Source organism: Dipodomys merriami, unplaced genomic scaffold, assembly GCF_024711535.1.
Source record: "Dipodomys merriami isolate MVZ:Mamm:240054 unplaced genomic scaffold, mDipMer1.0.p SCAF_388, whole genome shotgun sequence".
Classification (NCBI taxonomy): Eukaryota; Metazoa; Chordata; class Mammalia; order Rodentia; family Heteromyidae; genus Dipodomys; species Dipodomys merriami.
The window spans coordinates 40,102-66,247 of NW_027205470.1; the positions used below are offsets into that span (position 1 = coordinate 40,102).

The window sequence follows — 26,146 nt, forward strand, 5'->3', positions numbered from 1 at the left end:
GTGCTGAGGAAACAAAAAGCAGCATACAATAAAGATGCCTACATACCCGCATTTATTGTGGCACTATTTATGATAGGCAAGTTTGGAATCATTCTTGGTGTCCATCAAGAAACAAATGGAAAAACAACTGTGGTATAAATACCCAATGGAGTATTATTCAGCTATAAAGAAGAATAAAATCCTGTCATATGCAGGGAAATGAAACTGGAGGCCATCATGTTAAGCAAAATAAACCACATATTTGCTCTATATGTGGAATCTGGAAAAAGAGGACGATATGAAAAAAAGACATTACAAAGAAAAGGAAGAAGAACAGAGAGAAGGGTATAAGTGTGGGAATGTGGGCTAAATATGATCCGAGCATAAACTTTTTATGTTTGAAAATGTCACAGTAAAGCCCAGTATTTTGTACAATTGCCTTGAGCCAAATAACAACCTCAGCAACAAAACATGCCCACAGATTGATCTTTCTGGAAGCTCTGGGAAGAATCCATTTTCATAGTTTCTTCATAATTTAAATTCAGTTTCTTGTCACTGTAGGATTGAAATCTGTCTTCCCTTGCTAGCATTCAAATGTGGTTCACTCCCAGTTCCTAGAGATTGCTCACATGCCCCACCCATTTCCAAAGCCAGCAGTGAAGAATCTTTCTCATGACAAATCTACTTCCTGCTTAGAATTTCCCTCCCAAACAGCCATTTCCTTAGGGCTTCATGAATTAGATCAGGCTTCACCAGGATAATCTCTTTCTCTAACAACAACTGAGCCTTAATTACATCTGCAAAAAAAATGTCAGGACCTCCTAGATTAGGGTTTAAATCGCTGGGAGAAGATGTGTGCATAGCAGGGTGGGGGATTTGTGGGCTCTTTCAGTATTGTGCCTACCGTGGGTCATGAGACACATTTTAAATCTGATTCAGTCAGCTTAGACTGCCATGAGAAAATACCACACACTGGGTGACTTTAACAATAAAGACATCTTGATTCACAGTTCTGGAGGTTGGATGTACAGAATCCAGATGTCAGCAGGGTTGATTTCTTCTGAGGGTTCTCTCCTTAACTGCCTTCTTGTTGAGCACTTCCACATCCTTTAGTGCTACATATGCACAATCTCAATGTCTCTGGATGTCCAAGCCTTCTCTTCTTACAATACCAGTCCTGATGGATTAGGGCTTTGACCTATGATTTTTAGGGGGAGCACAATTCAGTTCATATCAGTCTAATGGCATAATTAAGATCCAATTGTTATGAAGCTACTAGGCAGGGGCTGTGCTAAACATGTTTTTCATAGGATATCTTAATTCATTTTAATCATGAAATTACATATTATATAACATTCTAGCTTTATCAAAACATTTCTTTTTATTCTTTTGGGAGGGAGTAGAGCAGTACTGAGTTTGAACTCAGGACCTGGTGCTTTCAAAACACTGTACTACTTGAACTATGCCCTTTTTGCTTTTGTTATTTTTCAAGTAAGCTCTCTCTCTCTCTCTCTCTCTCTCTCTCTCTCTCTCTCTCTCTCTCTCTCTCTCTCTCTCTCTTGCCTACCTTGAACTTTAACCTTCCTATTTGTGCTTCTGTATAGCTGGGACGAAGGGCCACGACCTTGCCCTGATATTTACTGGTAAGATGAGGGTATCACAAATTTTTGGTTTGGATTTCTTTGGATCACAGTCTTCCCAATTTATGCTAACTCCCTCAGATTACAGGTGTGAGTCACCACTTGTAGCTCCTTTCTTGATTAGAAATGAGATTTCTTTTGTGATCTGATTCTTAGAGCATGTCTCTCTACTATAGTGTTTCTCCCATGTTCCTTTCTGAGGGCAGTTTCATCCACCAAGTGTTACTGAAAGGATGGGCATGTAGAGATGCAAAGATGAATAACCAGCATTTCTGTTCTTAGAAACAATAGTCAAGTAGGAAAGATGTATCTTATGTGGATGTCTCCATGAACATTTTGAAATCTCTTACTCAAAGTGTCAATTTATAGACCATTAAGTTTTTACAAAAGCTGAGGCACTAAAAATTGAAATGATTATTTCAAGCAAGGGAAACCCTCTCTGACTAGTTGGGTTCACGTTACTTTCTTGTGTGGCCTGAATCATAAATGCAGAGCAACACAGGTCATTCTGGGTATTGCCTTAAGTAATTTTTGTGTGATTAACAAAAAAAAAAAATCCCAGGTTTGAAGGTGAAAAATAATGATATAAAAATACTACACCTGTTGGTTGCTGGTGGCTCATGCCTATAATCCTAGCTATCCAAGAGGCTGAGATCTGAGGATCTCAGGAAAATCTATGAGATGCTTATTTCCGATTAACCACCAAAAAAAGCTGCAAGTGGAACAGGGGTTCAAGCAAGCGATATAGTGTCAGCCTTGAGCCAAAAAGCTGCAGGACAGTGGCTAGGCCCTGGCTTATCAGGATTCTCTCTCTCTCTCTCTCTCTCTCACTCACTCACACACACACACACACACACACACACACACACACACACACACACACACACACACACCTTCAACTGATTAGCTTAGGTACCTCAAATTCTGCGGCTTTCCTAGGCAAAAGAAAAAGAACCTTCGATTTTTCCTCACTGTCCACTGCACTCACTTTATACCACTTGCACGCGGGGCTTCTTCTGGAGGCAAAGTCAGCATCTGCAAGCACTGAAGCGAAGGACCTTTGCAGGCCTAGGTTCTGCTCAGGTGTGGGCACTGTGGTGATTGCACTGGGCGGCTCCCCTGCCCTGGGCCCAGCTCTGCAGCCCTTCAATCCCTGGGTCTGGGGGCGTGGATTCTGCCCCGCCCGCCTCACATGCAGCTGGGCTGATAAATAGGCTCTGTAGTACCTGGCTCCCCCAGCTCCCCGACAGAAGAACCTCCACCCATGGAGGAGGAGGCGTACCTCGAGTTCTACCTGGACCGCTGCGTCGCCGTCCAGGTGAGCCTGGAACCTGTGCTGCTGTCCTAGCATCAGGGGCCTGGGCCTGTGGCTGGGCCGCAAGGCCCCTAGCATCGGGGGCCTGGGCCTGTGGTTGAGCCGCAAGGCCTGTGGGCCATACGGCTTGGCCTTCGTTCTCTCTTACAGTTGCTGCTTTGTGGGGGGGGGGGGCAAAGTTGTCTCCTATTCCAAGTAGCCCTGGTGTTGGACATTGAAGGGATGTCTGCCTCTGACGGACAAGGACAGGTTTGAGCATGTCACCTGGAAGAGTTGGGGATTGTGGTGTTCATATAAACAAACGTGAATTGGAGCTGAGCGGAAATGGTTTATTCCTGTTACCCTAGCTACTCTGGAGGCTGAGATTGAGAGGATCAAAGTCCAGGCCAGCCAGGGCACAAATGAGTTGCTCTATTCTAAACACAAGGAACACCAAAAGGGCTGGGGATGTGGCTCAAGGGGCAGAGGCCTGTCTGGGCCAGTGCAAGGCCCTGTACAAACCTCAGTTACACCCTTGGTGTCTTTCATTGGTTAGGATTTTTTCTTCTCTTGTAGTGTTTATGGCAGTGGCTAGTCCCTAACCTAGACTCAAGCCATCTTCCTGCCTCAGCCTTCCTAGTATATGAGACACTTTGCTCCTCCTTAAGAATTTTTTCCTTGTGCAATCCATCTTAAAATGTGTTCTACAAAGGAGTTCCAATTCAACCTGTCAATTTATAAGTACAATCTGCCCTGATCAATACCATCCTTTCCATTAAGATTTAAAAAAAATTAATTATAGTTAAGTCTTACAGAAAAAAAGAGGAAGAGATCTTGAAGTCAAAGAGAAGTTTATGTTGGTGAAAAGATTAATTTTTGTTTGCTTTATGTGTGGCTACTGGGGCTTGAACCTAAGACTTCCCTTTTACTTGCTCCCACTCTACCACTTGAGCCACATCTCTAATTCCAGCCTTTTGCTGTGTAATCAGAGATAAAGTCTTCACAGATTTGTCTGGCTTTCAACCAGTAGACAATGGTTTTATTTATGTACATCTTTATTTGTTGGCAAGAATCAGCACTGAGGTGGAGATGGTGACATTCCACAGCGCTCCATCCAGCAGTGAACCCTGGCAGGAAAGGTTCTGGGAACGCCACAATAATGGTTCTGTAAAAGCTGGGGAACAATTTCTTCAGCTGTGGGGCTAAGACTCACTTCTAGTAGGTTCTGCAGGTGAACTGGAAAAGGGGGCTGGCGAGGTTCCATCACCACCAAACATTAGTCAACATCACACCATTTTCTTCAAGTCCTTGTTAAAGTTTAGTGCCATTGAGAATATGCCATGATGGGAGAAGGAAGGAAGGCTGGGATTGTTGACATAATTAGTGCTTAGTGTCAATTGGCTGAGGAGAGCCTCTCCAGCAAGACAAGACATTGCAAGGAAAGCTCTGTGAGGAACTGGAGCCCATTGTCCCCACCTCCCACTCTGTGGATGGGCCCAGGAGAGACGTGGGCTAATGATAGCATTCTGAACAAAAGAGAGGTCAAAAGTCTTACTTCAAGAGACTAGCTTCATGTCTCCAAGTATTTTCTTTGAATAGCTGGTCACCCCTGCCACCTGCTGGATTTGTAATAACAGAGCAGTTCAGTAGGGTCCAGTCAGACTCTGTGTTAGCTGAGCTAGCTTTTTTACCCAGAGCATGAAACACCCTATGTGCACTCAGCTGTCAGAGGCACAATCTAATGGACCAGGTTATCCTATACACAGGGCTCAACATCTAGGATTTAGGCCTGCAGCTTATGAGAACCAAGGTAATAGAATTTTATTGGTAATAAAGCACATGATTTTTTTTTTAACATCAGCTACTTCCTTCAGGTGCATGCTAATTCACTCAGTGGCTGGGAAATGATAATTGAGCAGCCTTCCTTGGATTGGAAACACAATACACTGATTTAAACTATTTTTAGCATTTAAATCCCTGAGGCTCTTTTTTCCTATTGTAAATTCTTGTGACTTGAATTTTTTCTTACCTCTCCTTTAATTAGAAAAATAATGCCAAGTCTTAGTGAGTGTTGATTAGTACTTGATACTGTATCTTAAGCTTCACATATTATATTCTTTAAAACAGGAATTTAGGGCTGGGAAGGTGGCTCAGTGATAGAGTGCTTGCCTTACAGACATGAAGCCCTGGGTTCGATTCCTCAGCATCACATAAGCAAAAAAGCTGGAAGTGGCACTGTGGCTCAAGTGGCACTAGTTTTGAGCTGAAGAGCTGAGGGACAGCACTCAGGCCCAGAGTTCAGGCCCGACGACTAATAAAAATAAAAACAAAAACACCTATTCTGTTGGCAAGAGGATCACAATTTCAAGGTCAGCCTAAGCAAAGTTAGCAAGTAATTATCTCAGAACCAAAATGAAAGTAGAAAGATTGAGGGTAGTAGTAGTAAGGTGTTTAAGCACAAAGTCTTGGATTCCATACCCAAGAGTAAGAACTAAACTGACTTAAAATTTTAAAACTTATTTAAGGTGAGCACTGGTGGCGTATCCCTATAATCCTAGTTACTCAGGAGGCTGAGATATGAGGATCAAAGTTTGAAGTTAGCCTAGGCAGAAGAGTCCCAAATAACCAGAACTGGAGGCATGGCTCATGCTGTTAGAGCATTACCCTTGAGTCAAAAAGACAAGTGAGAACTTACGGCCTTGAGTTGAAGCCCCAGTGCCGGTCCCTCACCCCCAAAAGAACTTATATAAATTAAGACTTCTGAAGTTTGTGACTTAAGTAGTACATTTAGAGTGTACACATTTAGAAAATAGTCATTCAATTTCTTCTAGTACCAATTTGGATTTGGAAAATGGCAACTTATGGTTCTAACCCTAGTAAGAAAAAAAATGGTGATAAATGTTTTTCCTTCATTTTAAGGTGTATTTTTCTGTTAAGTGTGCTATAACATTTTAGTAGAGTCTTAAAAATACTCTGTAGAAAGACATGTTGTCTTCCCTCCATCGTGATATCTCTTTGGTGTAATGTTCTGTTTCATCATGTTTTGTCTAGGATGACCTTGCCCTGCCCATGTCTCCTCTGTTCAACTCAGCCATACCTTATGATGTGTATGGAGCCAATCCACCCAATCCAGGAAATGAATTTAACTCACAACTTAGAGAAACCAAAGAACCATCCAGTGATTTCTCATCTGTGGATCTTAGCTTCCTACCAGATGAACTCACCCAAGAAAACAAAGACCAGACGACTGTGGAAAGCAAACAAGAAGTTGAGGAACATTGCAAAATCCCAAGTCCACAAAATGGGCTGCCATTGCCCAGTGAAGAGGATGCTGGGCCAGGCTTAAATGGCAGCAGTCTGTCAAGTGATGTTGACTGGGCCCAACCCTCTGTAGAGAAACAAAACTCTGATGATGCCTCTCTTCTGGCCTCCATAGCTCCCATGGCTCCAATGAACCCTGTGTCCGAAAGGTCTGGAATTGTACCTCAACTACAGTAAGCGTGTTTGTTTTTAAATTCAATGATGTTTCTGGGTACACGTCATATATTCATAAACACGACAGTTCCAGGATACTAGTCTAGGGAAGCGAATTTCAGAGCTCATTGTTCTTTATCAGTTCTTCATAGATTCAGGCCTTGGATGGTTTGGTTATCTATAACATGAAACACTTTATTTTTGTTTCCCAAAGAGGGAGTAGAAGATTAATAGACACATTCTTGAGGGATTGCATTATTTATGCCAAAAGACTTCAGTTACTGAAAATTGTGGTTAGGATAGGATAAACACAGAAGATGTAAAAATGTGAAATTGAATTCAATTTGCAAATTGGTTTGGCATCGCAGTTTCCATTTTGAGACATTGTTTTTAAAGAAGTTTGGAGACTTAATTTTATATAATGAAAATTTAGAAAATGCTGTTTTAGTACTTTGGGATTTTATACTTACTAGGGACCATGTTACTACATATCTTACATTGAAATATATAGAGAATTCTATCCCTAAGAAGTTGCTAAGGTGTGGCTTTAGCAATGAGGAGGTTAATAAGTTATTTTGCCATTTTAGGTTTATATCTGATATAATGTCTAAAGTGAACTTATTTCTTCAGGAACATAGTTTCCACTGTGAATCTGGCTTGTAAATTGGATCTGAAGAAAATAGCTTTGCATGCCAAAAATGCAGAATATAACCCAAAGGTAAGACTGCTCAGTATTCCTTTCAACCATTACCTTCTCTATATATTTGATTTCTTTCATATGATTGTGGGGGTGACCTTTTTTTTTCTTAAGAAAAAAAGAAAAGAGCCAAGTGTTGGTGGCTCATGCCTGTAATCCTAGCTACTCTGGAGGCTAAGATCTGTAGATTGCAGTTCAGAGCTAGCCTGGGCAGGACGGTCTGTGAGACTCTTTCCTCCAATAAACCACCAGAAAACTGGAAGTGGCACTGTGGCTCAAGTGGTAGAGCTCTAGCCTTGAGCTGAAGAGCTGAGGGACAAAGCCCAGGCCTAGAGTTTAAACACCATGACCGACAAAAAAGAAAAAAGAAAAAAAATCTTTTTGTTGGTAACAGGGCAAGAACTGAAGGTGTCACTCTCACTTCATTGTCTCCAGGCTTTTCTGCTCATGTTGGAGCTCTATCACTTGAGCTGTGCCTTCAATGCAACATTTTGCTGGTAAATTGGAAATGAAATATCTTGGACTTTTCTTCCTGGGCTGTCTTCAGACATAGCCTCAGATCCCAAACTCCTGAGTACACAGGATTACAGATTTGACCCACTTGACACCAGGCTCTAAAAAAATGATTTTAATGGAAAGCTTTGGCAACTCAAAAAGGTGATGATTACTGGGCATCAGTGGCTCACACCTGTAACCCTAGCTACTCAGGAGGCTGAGGTCTAAGGATCAAAGCTGAAAGCCATCCCAGCCAGGAAAATCCCTGAGACTCCTATCTCCAATTAACCACCAAAAGCTGGATGTGGAACTGTGGAGCAACTGGTAGAAGCTAGCCTTGAACAAAGCAGCTCAGGAACATGCCCAGACCAGTTCAAGCCCCATGATTGGCATCCCCCCCCAAACACACAAAAAAATATTATCTCCCTTTCTCTTTAGAAGTTATAAAAATAATCTCACTGTCTGTTTTGAATAAAGCAGTAACGGAACAGTTCCTAAAATTAAGATCTTGTCCTTGATTTTCAAAAATATATTTCCGTCCATCTAATTTCAGCTATTTGGGACACTAGCTCTCTTGCAATTCTATTTTATTAATGGAAATATTTCTTTCTAAATGTCTCATTAAGCTGACACTTGTATGTTTTTCCATTTATAGATTCTCTTATTTGAGAAAGCAAAATTGTTGAAGGTGTAAAGTCCATGCTTTCAGTTACTAATGTAAGACGCTGGGATTTCCTGTCCTCAAAGTTTAGTAAGCTCTAATCTTTGCCTGGCCAGAGGCAGGTGACCTGTTTTTGATGCCCTGTTTACCTAAGAGAATTGGATTGGCTAACCTCATCAACTCAGAATGATTTTCCAGGGTCTGTACAAGGGAGTCTAATGAGAAAATCCACCCTAATAGAAAGCAGAGACTTTGTAAGGATCAACTACTGAAGAGTTGAAGGATTTGTTTTTGATGTTGTGATGATGTCCTTGCTGACATCCAGATTTCACATTACCTGAATGGTATCTTTTTCTGTTACATATTGCTGGCTATGGTATGGGCAGAAATAAAGTAACAAGGTAAAATTCTTAACTTACAGCAGCAAGTGATCACGTTATTGAACCATCAGCACCTTAAGCACATTTGTATTCCCCACTGTCTACTGTTTTCCTCTCGGTTTTATGGTGAAAGAGAATTTGGGGACCTGTCTGAACCTAACAGCTAAAAACATTCTGGCTTGGCACTCAAGCTAGCTTAAGGATTTAACAAAATGTATAGCAGATGAGAGGACTAGCTTTTAGTAAACACCTGAAAATCACTTAAGAGGCCTTGGTCTGTTCTATGTAGTACTCTTTGCCTAACAAGCACAAAATCTTGGAGCTAGCTGAGGGAGACTCTCAGTTAACACTTCACATCTGAAATTGCCTGATATGTTAAAGTGTCTATGATCTGGAGAAGTAGCCCCAGCCCAAAAGATGGAGCTTTGCATGGAACTCATCCCCAGCTTCCTAGGGGGAGAAGAGTTAAAGGAGGGTATCTGTGTAGGAGCAGGAGGATGAGCAGGTGATTTAAGGATGTGTCAATGTTGTGGGCCAGCAGGTCTCAACTCCTATGCATTAGCACCACCTGGAATGCAGACTCATACATCTGCTCTGTAGCCAACCATCCTTGTACCTTTTCTCCTATTGTCAGCATACCTACCCTTCATTCTACATGCTCTTTTCTGGTTTAGGTTGCCTAATGGATACTTGAGCCATGCTTTGTGCTTCAGTTATTTTAGTCTTAACATTTATACCTGGGCTGTCTGGATTCCAACTTCTTTTATTTTTCTCATATGTCACAAGGTCTAACTTTTATTGGTTGAAATGGGGAAAGAGGTCTCTCAAGCTACTTTTTGCCTGGGCTGGCCTTGAATTTTGATCCTCCCAAATAGCTGGAATTATAGGGGTGAGACATCACACCTAGCTCTTGGTTTGTTTTGGTTTTGTTAGGGTTTTGTGTTTGTTGTTGTTTTGTCAGTCATGGGGCTTGAACATAGGGCCTGGGAGCTGACCCTGAGCTCTTTTGCTCAAGGCTAGCACTCTACCACTTTGAGCCAGGCTCCATTTCTGGTTTTTGAGTAGTTAATTGGAGATTAATTGGAGTCTCATCGGGGCTTTTCTGCCCGGGCTGTTCCTCAGATCTCAGCCTCCTGAGTAGCTAGGATTATAGATGTGAGCCACTGGTGCCCAGCAGTTTTGTTAGTTTCTGAGACAGAGTCTGGCTGTGTGGTCCAAGCTGGCCTCAAAATTTTAATCATCCTGCTTCAGCCTCCCTAAAACTGGGATTACAACTCTGCGCCACCATGCCAGACTCAGATGTACTTATCATGACTGTTTTTTCAAAGATTCTGGGAAAGAAGGACATGTATCAATGCAAGTCTGATTAGTTATGGTTTTACATCCTATCTGCCATTTCCTGTGTAACATTGGGAGTTAAAGAACTACTTGTTTCCATGTGCACTAAGGAAAATACTCAATACTGTCATGAAGATAAATGAGAGAAAACCGATAGCACACCCTCATAGATAGGACCTGGAATTTTACCTATTAATATTATTATTTTGCACCTGGATTTTAAAGTACATTTTAAAATCAACTTCTTTTGGGGGGAGGGGGACACACCCAGACATTTATTAGCTTCTCTCCCATCCAATCTCAGTTTCTTCAAGATTATTTTCATGTGCAGCTCAGCTTTTCAGCTGGGCTGGTGTTAGCTGTTAGCAGAGACTAATTCTCCTTGGGCTTCTGTGTGCAGAGGTTTGCTGCTGTCATAATGAGGATCCGAGAACCTAGGACAACAGCCCTCGTATTTAGTTCTGGGAAAATGGTCTGCACCGGAGCCAAAAGGTAGGAGAAACCCATCACCCGCTTCTCAGAGGTGAGGAAGCATAGCATTTGGGTAAACATCAAAATAAAAGTGGTTTTCTTTTAACTTCAATTTTTAGTATCTTTAGTTATACAAAGGTTTCCACTTGTGAGTTTTTGAGTACAATGCACCCCATCTCTAATTCTCCCCATCTCTTCCAACCTATTTTCATTTTCATATCTACATTAGATATCATGACCACATTTACACACCCTTCCTCTCTCCATTCGTCTACCCTCCCTCTCCTTGACCCACTTTGTGACAGCACAATTTTCAGCTTCTCAGTACTCTTTTTTTTGGTCAGTCATGGGGCTTGACCTCTGGGCCTGAGCGCTGTCCCTCAGCTCTTCAGCTCATGGTGAGCACTCTTGTGGTTTTCTGATGGTTTATTGGAGATAAGAGTTTCACGGCCTTTCCTGCCCAGGCTGGCTTTGAACTGTGATCCTCAGATCTCAGACTCCTGTACAGCTAGGATTACAGGCATGAGTCTCCAGAGCCCGGCTTTAGTACTCATTTTGTTAAACTGTGCATTAGTCGTTCAAAGAAGTTATATCATTGGAATTCTCCCTTATATACACCATATTTCAGTTGATTTGTTTGTGCATATATGCATATGATCCGTATATGTTTACATATGTTTATAATTTAGACGTGTTAGGCATAAAATACTTTTCTTTGGCCAAGTTACTTCAATGAAATGCCCGATTTTGAGATAAAAGCACTTTCAGTCTTGTCATATTGAATATACTCATATACTTTACAGCCTTCCCTTCTAAAGAAAGTTAACTAAGTTATCAGAACTTGTTTTCAAGATGCATTGCTTACTATACTTGCTTTATTTTTATCTTTCTTAGTTTAAATTTTATTTTTTATTGTTAATATAAAGGTGCTAGGTTACAGTTAGCTAAGTCAGGTAAAGAGCACATTTCTTTTTTTGAATGTCACCCTTTCCCTCACACTCTCCCAGTTTTTTCCTCTTGTCTCCATCTACAAGTTGTCAAGTTGTATTGTTTTTAGAAAACTATAATAATGACAAGGGATGTTCTGAGCCTAAAGGAATACGTCATTCTCGTGGACTTTCCTCATTGTAGATGAGTGAGTAGGAATTTCTAGTAGACATTTCTGGAGCATTAGCTCAGGAGGCATCTGAAAAGCCTTGTCTTTTCTGGATCTCCTGCAGTGGTAGCACTGAGCAGATGTGTGTTATTTCCTGATAAAGCTAGCGGGAGTGCTGCTCTCCTTATAAGTTCTGGAAAATTGACAGCAAGTCATCCTTCTGAAATGCTAGGCCAATTGCTTCTCTCCTAGAGATATGCCAAGCATCCATTTTCTTCTGTGCACCCTGGCTGTCAATATACCCATTTGTATCTGCTAAAGTGGTTGGCAAAAGTTACATTGTTTCAATTTACATTTCCTTGATTGCTAGTGAGATTCAGTACACCTTCATAGGCATGTAAATTGCTTACTATGTCTTTTGCTCAATATTCTATAGAGGTTATTTGTCTTTTGTTAATAGGTTTTGCATTTAAGTATTTTTTACCATTCTATACTGTAAATATTTTCCCAGATTACTATTTATGTTTTATGCTGACTTTTTAAAACACAGTTTAAATGTCTGTGTATAGTCTATCCATTTTTTTTCCTTTATGATTTCTATGTTTCATGCTAGGAAGTATTCCCCTGGCACAAAATTATATAAATATGGCCTCCATATGTTTGGTGGTCTTATTCGTAAGTCCTGCTTTGTAGTGGGGAAGTATAATTGACATTTTGATTCATCGAGAGCTTTCTCTGAATGATAATGCTCTGTAACTGCAGTCCAGTGGGGTTGCCACTCGTGGCTACTGAACACTGAAAAGATGGCTAATACAAAGGACTGAAATTTAAATTTAATTTAATTTTTTTTTTTTTGTTGGGTCCGGTCGTGGGACCTGAACTCTGGGCCTGGGTGCTGTCCCTCAGCTCTTCAGCTCAAGGCTAGCGCTCTGCCACTTGAGCAACAGCGCCACTTCCAGCTTTTTTCTTTTTGTTTATGTGGTGCTGTGGAATCGAACCGAGGGCCTCAGGCATGCAAGGCAAGCGCTCTACCACTGAGCCACCTTCCCAGCCCTAAATTTAATTTAATTGGATGACTCTGGTTTAGAATTTTCTTCCTTCCTTCCTTTCTTTTTTTGTTGGTCATGGGGCTTGAACTCTGGGCCTGGGGCACTGTTCCTCAGCTCTTCAGCTGAAGGCTAGCACTCTACCACTTGAGCCACTGTGCCACTTCTGGTTTTCTAGTGGTTTATTGGAGATAAGAGTCTCACGGACTTTCCTGCCTGGGCTGGCTTTGAACTGCGATCCTCAGATCTCAGCCTCCTGAGTAGCTAGGATTACAGGCATGAGCCACCGGTGCCCAGCTTCTAGAATTGTATTTCAATATAAGATCATGAGTTCAAGGTCAGCTTGGGCTGCATACTAAGACCAAATCACACCACCACTACAGCATCAAAGAGCTATTTATTGCTAGTCACCTGTGACTTATGTCTATCATCCTAGGACCATAGTTTGAAGCCAGCCTGGGCAGGAAAGTCTGTGAGTAAGCACCAAAAAAGCTGGAAGTGGAGTTGTGGTTCAAGTAGTAGAGCAGTAACCTTGAATAACAAAACTCAAGAATAGCACCCAAGCCCTGAGTTCAAGCCCTAGGACTGGCGCGTATGCACACACGCACACATGCACACACACACACACACACACACACACACACAGAGCTATTTATTTCACTGTTCACTTGGGGACCTGGTCTTGCCAAGGAAATTTCAGGAGATGAATTGATGGTAACCGAGGTGAAATATGAAGTAATACTCATAACGGAGGTATGAGGTAGAGGATCTATCTAGGAGAATCGCACATTCCCTTTGGTCCAGGCAAGGATGTTCCCTCAGAATCCTCTGAGTTGCAGTTCAAAATGGGACAACCTATAAAGGAGGGCAGAGGTCACAAAATCCACTCAAGTATCACTTCTATCCGGCTCACTGTTGTGTTTTGAAAGTAACAGATGGAAAGTATCAAGTGAGAAATGAGACCCCAAATCTCAGGACTTCCCCTATGAATTGAGGCTTGGGGTAAGAAACATTTGAAGAACATACTACAAAGTTAGATTTTGTTTATTCTTATTCTGAGTGTGAGTTGGATAGCAGCCTGAGCAAAATTGAACAAATCTTAAAGAATTTTAATATTTGTCTTGGGAGAGTTTTTTTTTTCCTGGTCCTGGGGCTTGAATTCAGGACCTGGGTGCTATACCTGAGCTTTTTTGTTCAAGGCTAACTATTCTACTACTTGAGACACAGCTCTACTTCTAGCTTTTTGGGGGTAGTTTCTTGGAGATAAGAGTCTCTCAGGTTTTCCTACCCAGGCTGGCTTTGATTTGCGATCCTCAAATCTCAGACTCCTGAGTAGCTAAGATTACAGGCGTGAGCCACCAGCACCCAGCTATACTTGGGAATTTCTTGGGGGGAGGGTAGGATGCATAATTTGTCCCATAAAAATATGTGTATGTCAGTTGATTAGTAGTACATCTTTCATCCTCATGCTTTTTTGTATGAAATTTTCCTTATTTTTTATTATCATTCCCATGTAAATACCATACACACTTTTAGACCAGGTAGATGTTGTTTCTAAACTTGAGTGAGCATCTCAAGCGCCTAGAGGGCCCTGAATTGCTGGTCCTCACACCAGCAAATCCAAGATGGGACTTGGGTCTTAGCCTTTCTAAGTAGTTTTCAGGTGCTGCTGACGGCCTACAGCCATGTTTTGAAAACCAGCAGAACGATTCTAGTCAAAGAAAATTTTAACACAAGCAAAAGTAGGGAAAGGTGGCAAAGCAGGGATGTAGAGCATCTTCCTGGGAAAGGGAAAGCCCTGAGTTCCAACTCAGTATCGCCCACACAAAAGAAGACAAATCACAGTAATTTAAGAATCAGTTTAACAACTGTACATTATACTAGACCTTTGACAACATGCTGGGGATTAAGGTATGGAAGCTAAGTCCTTCTCACGGAGCCTGTGGTTTCATAGATAAATACATTGCAAAATGGACATGGTACAAATAATAAAACTAGTAAAAAAAATGTTCAGTGTAGCTGGGCACCAATGGTTTACACCTATAATCTTAGTTATTCAGGAAGCTAAGATCTTGAGCATTATGGTTTGAAGCCACCCAGGGAACAAAGTCCATGAGACTCTATCTCCAGTTAATCAGCCAAGCAGGGGACATGGCTCAGGTAGTAGAGCACCAGCAGACTCAGCCCTGAATTCAAACTCAGTTACTGGAATACACATGCACATACATGCACACATACCCACAAATGTGTCTCGTGTGAATACAACACAAACTAGAAAGGAATATGGTGATTAGGACATCTTTAATCAACTATGCTTGCCCCTCCCCAGCGAAGAGCAGTCTCGACTTGCAGCAAGAAAGTATGCTCGTGTGGTGCAGAAGCTTGGGTTCCCTGCCAGGTTCCTTGACTTCAAAATTCAGAACATGGTTGGAAGCTGTGATGTGAGATTTCCCATCAGGCTGGAGGGTTTAGTTCTAACCCATCGGCAGTTCAGCAGGTATGACAGCTATCTAGATGGAATTTGCTTTTACTAAGGTATTGCAGTTACACTATGGGCTGCTTTTTGGGAAAGTGATAACTTACAAAAAAGATAATGGAGGCACAGTGGCAAAAGGGTTAAGAGACAGAGCCTGAGTCCTCCAAGGTTATTGTGTGGTCCCAGTCTTTGGAAACAGTGGTTCAAACTGCTATGTTGTCCGAGTGACCAATATAGGAAACACACACTCTTTACTGGGCTACATCACCACTTCACTGCAGTCCTACAAAGATCACAGGCAGGCTGGTGGTGTGGTTCAAGTGGTAGAGCACCTGTCTAGCAAGTGTGAGGCCATTGAGTTCAAGCCCCAGTACTGGCACGTGTGTACATGCACACACACACAGACACGCACACAGACGATCACTCAACTAAAAAGCTCACAGGTAAAGCCAGTATGTTGGCTTGAGGCCCACATGTCAAAACCCACTGATCTCTAGGCTTATAAAATAAACACTCCAGCTTTAGTAATAGCCTTAGCAAGAAGTGATAGGGAGTAGGATTGGGCTAAGTAAGTAGGACAGGGCTGACAGCTGTGCACTAAGAAAGGCCTGGAAAAATGATAGAAGAGGGGCTATGACCTACTCAGGCCCAAAGCTATCTAGTTGTCCCGTTTTGTTCCATTGGGACAGGTGTGTGTGTGTGTGTGTGTGTGTGTGTGTGTGTGTGTGTGTGTGTGTGTGTGTGTGTGTGTGTGTGTGTGTGTGTGTGTGTGTGTGTGTGTGTGTGTGTCTGTGTGTCTGTGTGTGTGTCTGTGTGTCTGTGTGTGTGTCTGTGTGTCTGTGTGTGTGTCTGTGTGTCTGTGTGTGTGTGTCTGTGTGTGTGTCTGTGTGTGTCTGTGTGTGTGTGGCCTTCCACTCAACATTCTATCTTTTCTTAGCTAGTAGGCAGCCATTTTGTGACCAAGGAAGTAGACAGTGGAAGCAGACTTTCCTTAATGGTCACTTTTCTTTGATGATTTATTTTTATTTTTCTGTGTATGTGTGTGCCACTACTTGGGCTTGAGCTCAGGGCCTGTGTTTGGATTTTTTCACTCGGGACTGATATGCTTGAGGTACACCTCCAATTCCTAGCTTTCCTTTTAGATGAATTCCCAACAGAAGTTTAAAAATTCCTGTAGGTTTGTTTTGGGGGGGTTGTTGGGAATTTTTTCTCTTGGCTTAATTTTTTATTCTGAGATTAAAGGCTTCACACATGCTAGGCAGGCATGCTACCACTTGAGCAACAACCCCCCACCCACACACACCTCTTATAATATATAGAGATAATAGAGATATCCTTTATTCATCAGTTTTCTTATTGGTCACCTACCATATGCAACACTCTTCAAAAGTCTGAGCTTATCATGAAGTTCTTCACTTCCTAGTGTAAAATAATACATTGCCTTGATCAGTATCTTTTACTTTCTTCAGTGTAGGATTCCCTTTTTCTTTCATTTAGTGTGATCTAACTTGTAGCTTCACTGTAAACCGTGTGTGTGTGTGTGTGTGTGTGTGTGTGTGTGTGTGTGTGTGTGTGTGTGTGTGTGTGTGTGTGTGTGTGTGTGTGTGTGTGTGTGTGTGTGTGTGTGTGTGTGTGTGTGTGTGTGTGTGTGTGTGTGTGTGTGTGTGTGTGTGTGTGTGTGTGTGTGTGTGTGTGTGTGTGTGTGTGTGTGTGTGTGTGTGTGTGTGTGTGTGTCCATCCTGAGGCTTGAACTCAAGGCCTGGTCTCAATCTCTGAGCTTTTTTGCTCAAAGCTAGCACTCTAACACTTAAGCCAGAGCTCCACTCCAGTTTTGTTTTTTTGGGTTTTTTTTTTTTTTGATAGTTTAGTGGAGATAAGAGTCTCACCAATTTTCCTGCCTAGGCTGGCTTCAAACTGAGATCCTCAGATCTCAGCCTCCTGAGTCGCTAAGTATATACCTGTGAGGAACTAGTTCCCAGAGAAAGCCTTCACTTTTGAGAGTGTGTGAAACTTTGGAACCCCCTAGACTCTGAAGTCATGGGCCGCCAGCCCACCAGTTTTAGAACCAACTCTTACTAAATATATGAAGGGCTCTGCCTGAGTTTGAAGACTGTGAGCCCTCAGTTCACAGCCTTCATTTTCTTGGCCTGGCTCTCCTCATTGTGAAGGTTTTCCAGGGTCTGCCCTCGATCTTGAAGTAGCAAGCTTTCTACTGGAAGGCAAAGACAATGTGGTATTCCAGGAGCACAGGAGCAGGGCCACCACTCCATATCCTTCACAGCCTCTCATTACCAGGACACACTTTCTGGGAACCAGAGGTCTGACATCTGCTGCAGTGAGGTCTTACTCCTTGCAAGCCTGAATGTAGCTTCCCTGCATGATCTACATGATCTGAGCTTCCCCTTGTGCAGTCTGTTCTCCAGTAGCCTTATTTTGAGAATAGCTACATCATTTCACCAACTGTCCTTTTACATTCTGACTTTTTTTTCAGTCCTGGAGCTTGAACTCAGAGCGTGGACACTGTCCCTGAGCTTTTTTGGTCAAGGCTAGCACTCTACACTTGAGCCACAGTACCACTTCCAGCTTATTCTGTGTATGTGGTACTGAGGAATTGAACCCAGGGCTTCATCATGCATGCTAAGCAAGCACTCTGCCAGTAAGCCACATTCCAAGTCCTTGCTCAGATCTTTTTAAAACCTTTTAGAATAGGATAGATGATTTCAAATGCTTCAAAATCTCAGATCCCTTTTTTTTTTAAAGTGGTTTTGTTTTTCTTTTCTTTTTTTCTCGGTCATGGGACTTGAACTCTGGGCCTGGGTGTTGTCCCTGAGCTCTTCTGCTCAAGGCCAGTTCTCTACCACTTGAGCTACAGTGCTACTTCCAGTTTTCTGGTGATTAATTGGAGATAAAAGTTTCACAGACTTTCTTGCCAGGGCTAGCTTTGAAGCAAGATCCTCAGATTTCAGCCTCCTGAGTAGCTAAGATTACAGGCGTGAGCCACTGGCACTCAAGTTTTTAAGTTTTATCATGCTAAAATGCATGTAGAGGGGCTGGGACTATGGTTTAGTGGTAGAGTGGGTGCCTAGCATGCATGTAGCCTTTGGGTTCAATTCCTTAGTACCACATAAACACAAAAAGCTGGAAGTGGAGCTGTGGCTCAAGTGGTAGAGCGCTAGTCTTAAGCAAAAGAAGCTCAGGGACAGTGCCCAGACCCTGAGTTCAAGCACCAGAACTGGCAGAATAAAATAAAATGAATGTACATGCATGCTATTGGAACTTGGAAAATCAAGAAAAAAAAAGCTTTATGCACTATTACATACCTATTTTTGCTGAAAGATGGAGAGCATATAACCAATGAGATCCAATACATTAAATCTAATACCCTAAGTTACCTCAATTTCTACCTAGGATGTCTTGAAAACAAAAATTAAAAAACAAAAACAAAATTAATTCTGTTCTTGGCTGCTGTCTGTACCTATGCTTAGGGCTAAGAATGTAGGCTGGTATAAGAAAATACTTGCCTAGCATCTGCAATAGTTATGACATACACTTTTAATATACAAGATGTATTGGGCATGGTTGTACATGTCTGTAATCCTAGTCCATGGTAGGCAGAGACAGAAGGATAAAGTATGATGCCAGCTTGGGCTACACAGCAAGTTCAAGACTGAGCTACGTAGACTGTTTCATAAAACCAAAACTATGAGTTTCCATATTCGGAGGGTATTGTCCTGAATGTGCACATACACAGATTCTCTCTCTCTCTCTCTCTCTCTCTCTCTCTCTCTCTCTCTCTCTCTCTCTCTCTCTCTCTCTCTCTCTCTCTCTCTCTCTCTCTCTCTCTCTCTCTCTCTCACACACACACACACACACACACACACACACACACACACACACACACACACACACACACACACACACACACACACACACACACACACATTCTTGAATGTTTTGAGAAAGCAGATGAATAGAGCTATTTAAAACATTCTCCTTTTGTGTTTTAACAGTTATGAACCTGAACTATTTCCTGGCCTTATTTATAGAATGGTAAAGCCACGAATTGTGTTGCTTATCTTTGTATCTGGAAAAGTTGTGTTGACAGGTAAGTTCTAAGGTTATCTGATTTTCATGACATTTAATAGCTATATGCATGCTTTGCTTTTGCTTTTAAATAGTTTTGTTTGCTATAATTCTTGCTATTATGCAACACTGGAAAAGTGAAAAGGAGAAATGAATATAACATTACCCATAAGTCCCAATTCCTAAAACAGTGGGACTTACTTTCATCTTTTATGCTACTTTATGTCATATTTTTGTATATGTGTATATGTACATACATATATATGTATAGAGAGTCATCTTTACATCTTGCCCTTTTTATGGCCTGTTATAATGCATATAGCCGAACTCTGTTACCAACTCTTCAGAGATGTTTTTCAGGGCTACACAATGTTCTAAGAGGGACTGACAACTTATCCATAAAGTGGCAAGTAGTGCCATGACTTAGGCTTTGTGTGCCCTGGGGTCTCTGTTGAGACCGCTGAACTCTGTCAGTGTGGTATAAAAGCAGCTATAGACCTTCCAAAGAAGAATGCCTATATACTGTATATCATATAATAGTATCTCTGAAATTCCCACCCTATCCCCCCCACCAGCCAATTAAAAATATAAAAATCAAGCTGAGCACTGGTGGCTTATGCCTGTAATCCTAGCTAGTGAGAAGGTTGAGATCTGAGGATTACAGTTCAAAGCTAGCCTGGGCAAGGAAGTGTGTGAATGCTTACTTCTAATAAACCACTCAGAAAAAGCCAGAAGTTGCACTATGGCTCAAGTGGTAGAGCACTAGCCTTGAGGGGATAGCACCCAGGCCCTGAGTTCAATACAATTAAATAAAAATAAATGAAAATCATTACTGGATCACAGCAACAATCTTAGGCTGTCTTTGGCCAGGGGCCCTGTGTTTCCTGATCCTGTTCCAGCAATACAAGACACACTTACTCTTCCATTGTCAGATAGGTACTTTTCTTTTTTTTGCTTGCTACTTAAAAATAGCACAAACATTTGGCTATTTTTATTTCTGGAGAATGAGTGTGGATGCTCAGAAATGAAACTTTTGTTTAAGGCTGTGACTGTTTTCAAGGTTCTTAGTATAAATTGCCAAATTCTGAAAAAGAATCATATGTTCCTTTCATCAGTGTATCTAAATACCTCTTACCCAACCCTCAGCAGCAATTAAATTTGACAAAAAGAAAAGTTTATACAAGTGAAACTGATCTCTCTGATTTAAACTCACTGGTAATCAGATATAGATATAAATCAATCCGTTTACAACATAGTCAATAAATAGTATTTTATCTCTTATAAAGAGTATGCACATAACTTATCCTTTGTCTATGTAGTTTTTATTACTTTTTTCCATAGAGATTTATATGAAAGTACCATAATCATAATTATTCTTTTCTATATTTGTGACTTTTTCCAGATGGCTTACTTTTTACTATGTTTATAAAAGTTTTTTTTAACCTTGAAGGGAAATGATTGAGACTTTTCTATGTCATTCTATTAACTATTTCCTATTTTACTCTTTTCTACCAAAATAAGGGCTAAATTTATATGGCCTGAGCCAACTTGATCTCTCACCCTCCCAGTAACCAGCCAACTTGACACTATTATTCTTCCCTTCTTATTAATTCATGATGCTGCCTTTTTTTTTTTTTTTTTGGTCAGTTGTGGGGCTTGAACTCAGGGCCTGGGTGCTATCTCTGAGCTTCTTTGTGCTCAAAGCTAGCAATCTACCACTTGAGCCACAGTGCCACTTCTGGTTTTTGAGTGGTTGGAGTCTCACAGAAACTTTTCTGCCCAGGCTGGCTTTGAACCATGTTCCTCAGATCTCAGCCTCCTGAGTGGCTAGGAATACAAGCCACTGGGCACTCGGCTTATGATGCTGCCTTTTGACCTACGTGTTTATATGTGGGCCTGATCTCCAGTTCTGCTGGGACCATACTATTATAAGCCTAGTGTGATTTTTCCCTATATAACTAAGAAGGCCATTTTCCCCTCATTGCTTCACTTTTAACTTCCTGGCTCCTCTTGACTTTTTAAAATTTTCTTTCTTTTCTTTGTGTCTGTACCAAGGCTTGAACTCAGTGCCTTGAGCTCTTGCTTGGCTTTCTTACATATGGTTGGCACTCTACTACTGAGTCACACCAGTCTGACATTTTGCTGGCTTATGGGAGATGGGCGTTTCAAGGGGGCCTGGGAATGTGGCTTAGTGGTAGAGTGCTTGCCTAGCACACATACAGACCTGGGTTCAATTCCTCAGTAGCACATAAACAGAAAAACCTGGAAGTAGCTCTGTGGTTCAAGTGGTAGAGTGCTTGCCTTGAGCAAAGAAGCTTAGGAACAATTGCGTAGGCCCTAAGTTCAAGCCCCAGGACTGGCAGAAAAAAAAAGGGTGGGGGAGTTTTTAGAATTTTCCTACATGGGCTGGCTTCAAACCATGATCCTCTGATATCAGCTCCCTGAGTAGCTAGGATCACAGGTGTGAGCCACCAGTACCTGGCTTGAATGCTGTTTCTTCCAAAGAACCTTTACAATTTCTCACAATTTCATCTCATCTAAAAATAGATTTTTCTAACTACCTGAAATAATTTGAGAAAAATGCATAGTCATCAACTCAACACCTAGCAGAGTGGAATATGCAAAATGATTTGTAATTTGCTTCTTTTCTCTAAGAAATAACTGATATGTCTTCAAAATGCAAAAAAGCATGTCTGGAATCCAAGGATATTTTCAACAGAGCAAAACTAATTTCCTCATATGCTCCCAACATAGAGTCTAGAGTAATTAAGAGCCCTGAGTGACTGAAGTGGTTTATTTTTACATGTTCTAGGGGAAGGGGATAAAGCCTGCAGAGCTAATTGAATAGTATAGATACTAGAGATAGATATTACCCTACTTAATGGAACAATCTTTTCAAGTTCTTTGGAAGGACACTTTGACATAAATGCTGTGTATTGTTACAAATCAGTCTTATTTTTAAAAGTGCACATGGCCAAGTTCAGTCCACGTTTGTGTTGCAGGTTTAAGTATCCTTAATTGAGATCAGCTTTCTTCCTTACCTGAAATAAAATAACAAAGCTCTCTAGCTGGGCTGCAGTGGTTCAAGCCTGTAACTCTAGCTACCCAAGAGGCTGAGATCTGAGGCTGGCGGTTGGAAGACAGCTAGGGCAGGAGAATCTGTGAGACTCTTATCTCCAATTAACCACCAAAAAACTGGAAGCAGAGGTGTGGCTCATGTGGTAGAGCACTAGCCTTATTTTGTCCTTATTTTATGGATAAGGAAACTGAAACTCAAAGGTTGGGTAATATGTCTATTGTTTCAGAGCTGTTTTGTGGTAGAGCTGGCATGGCAGCATTTGATTTCACAGCCAGTCCTTCCTCCAGTGCATTGGGCTACCGCATTTCCACCTCACTCACCAAGGTTAGGAAATATGTTTATTCCCCAAAGTGGCCATCATTCCAGCCTGCAGAGAAATAATGGCAAGCTTTCCTTAAGAAGCACCAGTCATCTAATGGGAGTCTGGCACCACAACAGGACTTAACTGAGTATTAATAAGTGAGACTACAGCCTAATTGAGATTCTCTTAGTGTGTGTGGGTGTGTGCGCACGCATGCGTGCTGGCACTAGAGCTTGAACTCCAGCCCTGGGCACTGTCCTTAGCTCAAGGCTAGCACTGTACCACTTGAGCCACAGCTCCATTTCTGTTTTTTTGGTAGTTGGTTGGAGACAAGAGTCTTATTGACTTTCCCAGCCAAGCTGGATTTGAACCATGATCCTCAGATCTCAGCTTCCTGAGTAGTTAGGATTACAGGTATGAGCCACTGGCACCCAGCTCAAAACCAGTTTCTTCAGAAACAAAAACTTTAGTGCTGAAACCAAAATTGGCTGAGACTTGAGGACCTTTTCCTACCCATCCACAGGTACAGACTTTCTCTCATCTGTTAGTATTTCCCCACCCCCAGCCCTCATCTTTCAGGCTGGAGGACCACAGCTGTACTTTCATTACCTCTCAAAGCAAACAATTAAACCTTATAAGTAAGTACTTACTCTTGGATTCTTTAACTTAAATTCAGAACATAAATTTAACCATTTTATAAGGAACAGGACATTCATAGTGTTACGTGGATGTACTTCTATTCCTGCCTAGTTGTAAAATATTTTCTTAGCTCCAAAATAAAGATGTATCATTAACCATCTTCCCATCTCTGCTCCCCGCCCCCAGCTCCTTGTAACCACGTTTCAGTTAGATTTGCCTATTTAGGAGCAGTTCATAGAAATGGAATACATATGACTTTTTGTGTTTGACTTGTTTCACTGACTGTGTTTTTCAGATTCATCCACATGGTAGCATGCATCTGTATTATCACTCCTTTTAATGGCTGAGTAATATTCTATTGCTATAGCTACTACAGATATTACCAAAGTAACGTTCTATTCTATAGCTGCTACAAATTTTTCTCCCTTTGTGCATTGGTGGACATGTAGATAGTTTGCAAACTTAGCTTGTTGTGACTAATGCTATAGTGTAAGTCTGTACTATTTGAGTTCCTGTTTTTAGTTTTAAGAAATGTTTACCTAGCAGAATTGCTGGGTCATGTAGTAATTCGATAACTTTTTTTGAGGATCCACCCAACTCTTTTCCACAGGAGCAAAACCGTTTTACATTTCTACATCTCCACATTCTTGCTACCAGTTATTTTCCTATAAGAAAAATTGATTACAGCTGATACTTGACTCTGAATCCCCATTCCTAGCTGTTTCACAAATCTATGGCTCCTTCTTTTGGTAGCTCCCTGTTCATGAGTGCTGGAGTTAGAGCAGATGACCACTTTGCAGATTTCCTGCAATTTTTATGAAGCTTTCTTGTCCAACTCTGTAGCTCTAAAGGGAGAACTTATGAATTCAGCTGTTTCCCATTTCTCTTTATCTAAAAAGGTAAGGTTTTGTATTCTCACTAACCTCCTTCCTTCTTTGCTGCTTCTTACCCATACAAATGTCAGTGAAGAGTTTCCTGGCTCTCAGAAGCCCTCTGAAGTGGCGCTATAGCTCAAGTGGTAGAGCGCTCGCCTTGAGCTGAAGAGCCGAGGGACAGCGCCCAGGCCCAGAGTTCAAGCCCCATGGCCGACAAAAAAAAAAAAAAAAAGAAGCCCTCTGCACTTTGGAAGTGAAGAGAGACGGACTGATAGTTCTCAAGAATAGGGCTGTCTTAATTCATGTTTTACCCCCGTGTAAGCTCTATGCAATTATGTCCTAATTAAAGATCCCTCAAAACCTAAGACTTTAAGGATGACAATGACATAGTTTCCTTCTCAAATCCTTTCCCACATGTTACCATTTAAAAAAACCCTCTAGAATAGCTGTGCTTTTGTAGAAATGTGTCACTGTTAAGGAAATGAGCTGTTAACTAGTGGTGAACCCAGTTCACATCAAAGGAAGTGCATTCTGTGGTTAGCTCAGTGGCCACAGGTGTTGATGAGGGTCACTTGGGGTCATGTTTATGACACATTCTATAGTTCTACTGAGCTCTATGTGGCTAAAGATAACACAGTGGAAGTTCTAAAAGCTCCTGCTCAAGGGTGTGTGTGTGTGGGGGGGGAAGGTAAAATGGCTAAAGTCACTAGTCTTTATTGGGAACAACTGCCACTTCTCAGATACAACTAGGGATATCATCCTATTAAAACACACTGGAAAGCTAGGTATGATGGTGCATGCCCATAATCCCAGTGCTACGGAGGCTAAGGCAGAAGGATTGAGAGTTCCAGGTCTCACCTGTCTCATACACACATACAAAAGCCAAGTGTGGCACCTCATGTTGTAAGTCTGCTGTTTGGGAGGCAGAGAGATCAGGAGGATCAGAGTTTGAGGCCAGACTGGGTAAAAAAAAAAAAAGTGAAGCTCTCATCTCAAGCCACAAGCTGTGTAATCCCAGCTATGTGGGAAACGTAGGAGGATCATGGTCTGAGGCCAGTCTGAAAAGTGTAAGAGCTTACTGAAAAATAACAAGTTTGGGGCTGAGGGCATGGCACAAATGAAGAATGCCTGCCCAGCAAGTACAAGCCCCTGAGTTCAAACTCCAGTATAGAGCCCCCACCCTGCCAAATTTTTTTAGTGACATGAAATCTTAGTGATAAGAAAATTTTGTATTGTTTTTATATTAAAATGATATAAACTTGTGTTTATTTATAGGTGCCAAAGAGCGTTCTGAGATCTATGAAGCATTTGAAAACATCTACCCTATTCTAAAAGGCCTGAGCAAGCCAGGTGCTGAAGGCTGAGATCTGAGGATCTCGGTTTAAAGCCAGCCAGGAGAAGGAAAGTCTATGCGACTCTTATCTCCAATTAGCCACCAGAAAACAGGAAGGGGAGCTGTGGTTAAAAGTGATAGAGTGCTAGCCTTGAGCAAAAGAGCTCATGAACAGTGCCCAGGCCCCACAACCAGAAAAAAATAAAAATAAAAAATAAAAGGCCTGAGAATATCATTCAATAGTTCATATTATACTGGACTCCGCTACATTTCACTGTAGACAGTGACTGTATAAGTCAGCTTGCCTAAGAAATGAAAATTCCTTATTCCAAGTGACTCTTGTATGTTATTTTAAAGAACGAAACAAGTAAACTTATTTCAGAATTTGAAAGATTTTAGGCTTCATTAGAACAATAGTATGGCATCAGTGCTGGATTCTTGTTCTAATGTAATACATCAACATGTTCTCTGAAAATGCCCAGCAGTGCAGGAAGCCTGCCTTATTTACCCATTTACTACAGAAGGTTTAGACCAATTTCAGTTTAAGAAAAAGAAATTTTAAAAAAGGGCTGGAGGCATAGCTTGAGTGGTAACACCAACTGAGCAACAAGAGACCCTGAACCCAAATACTGGCAAATATATATGTAAAAAATATAATATATTGAGTGGATAATCCTAATCATTAATTATCAGGCACTGTGAAGGATCCTGGTAGGAATACAAATGCAATATATGAAACCTTTTGAATAAACAAGCCAATCCTTTTGAGACCAGACAAGATGTCATATG

General features: G+C 41.4%; 1 protein-coding gene across 1 annotated transcript; it reads left to right on the plus strand.

The window, feature by feature from the left end:
• Positions 1-2,883: 2,883 nt before the first annotated feature.
• LOC138805136 (TATA box-binding protein-like 2) lies at positions 2,884-25,388 on the plus strand. The gene is made up of 7 exons (XM_069989740.1): positions 2,884-2,937; positions 5,965-6,407; positions 7,018-7,105; positions 10,359-10,450; positions 14,901-15,068; positions 19,058-19,152; positions 25,300-25,388. The coding sequence occupies exons 1-7, from the start codon at positions 2,884-2,886 to the stop codon at positions 25,386-25,388; spliced, it is 1,029 nt and encodes a 342-aa protein (XP_069845841.1).
• Positions 25,389-26,146: the final 758 nt, after the last annotated feature.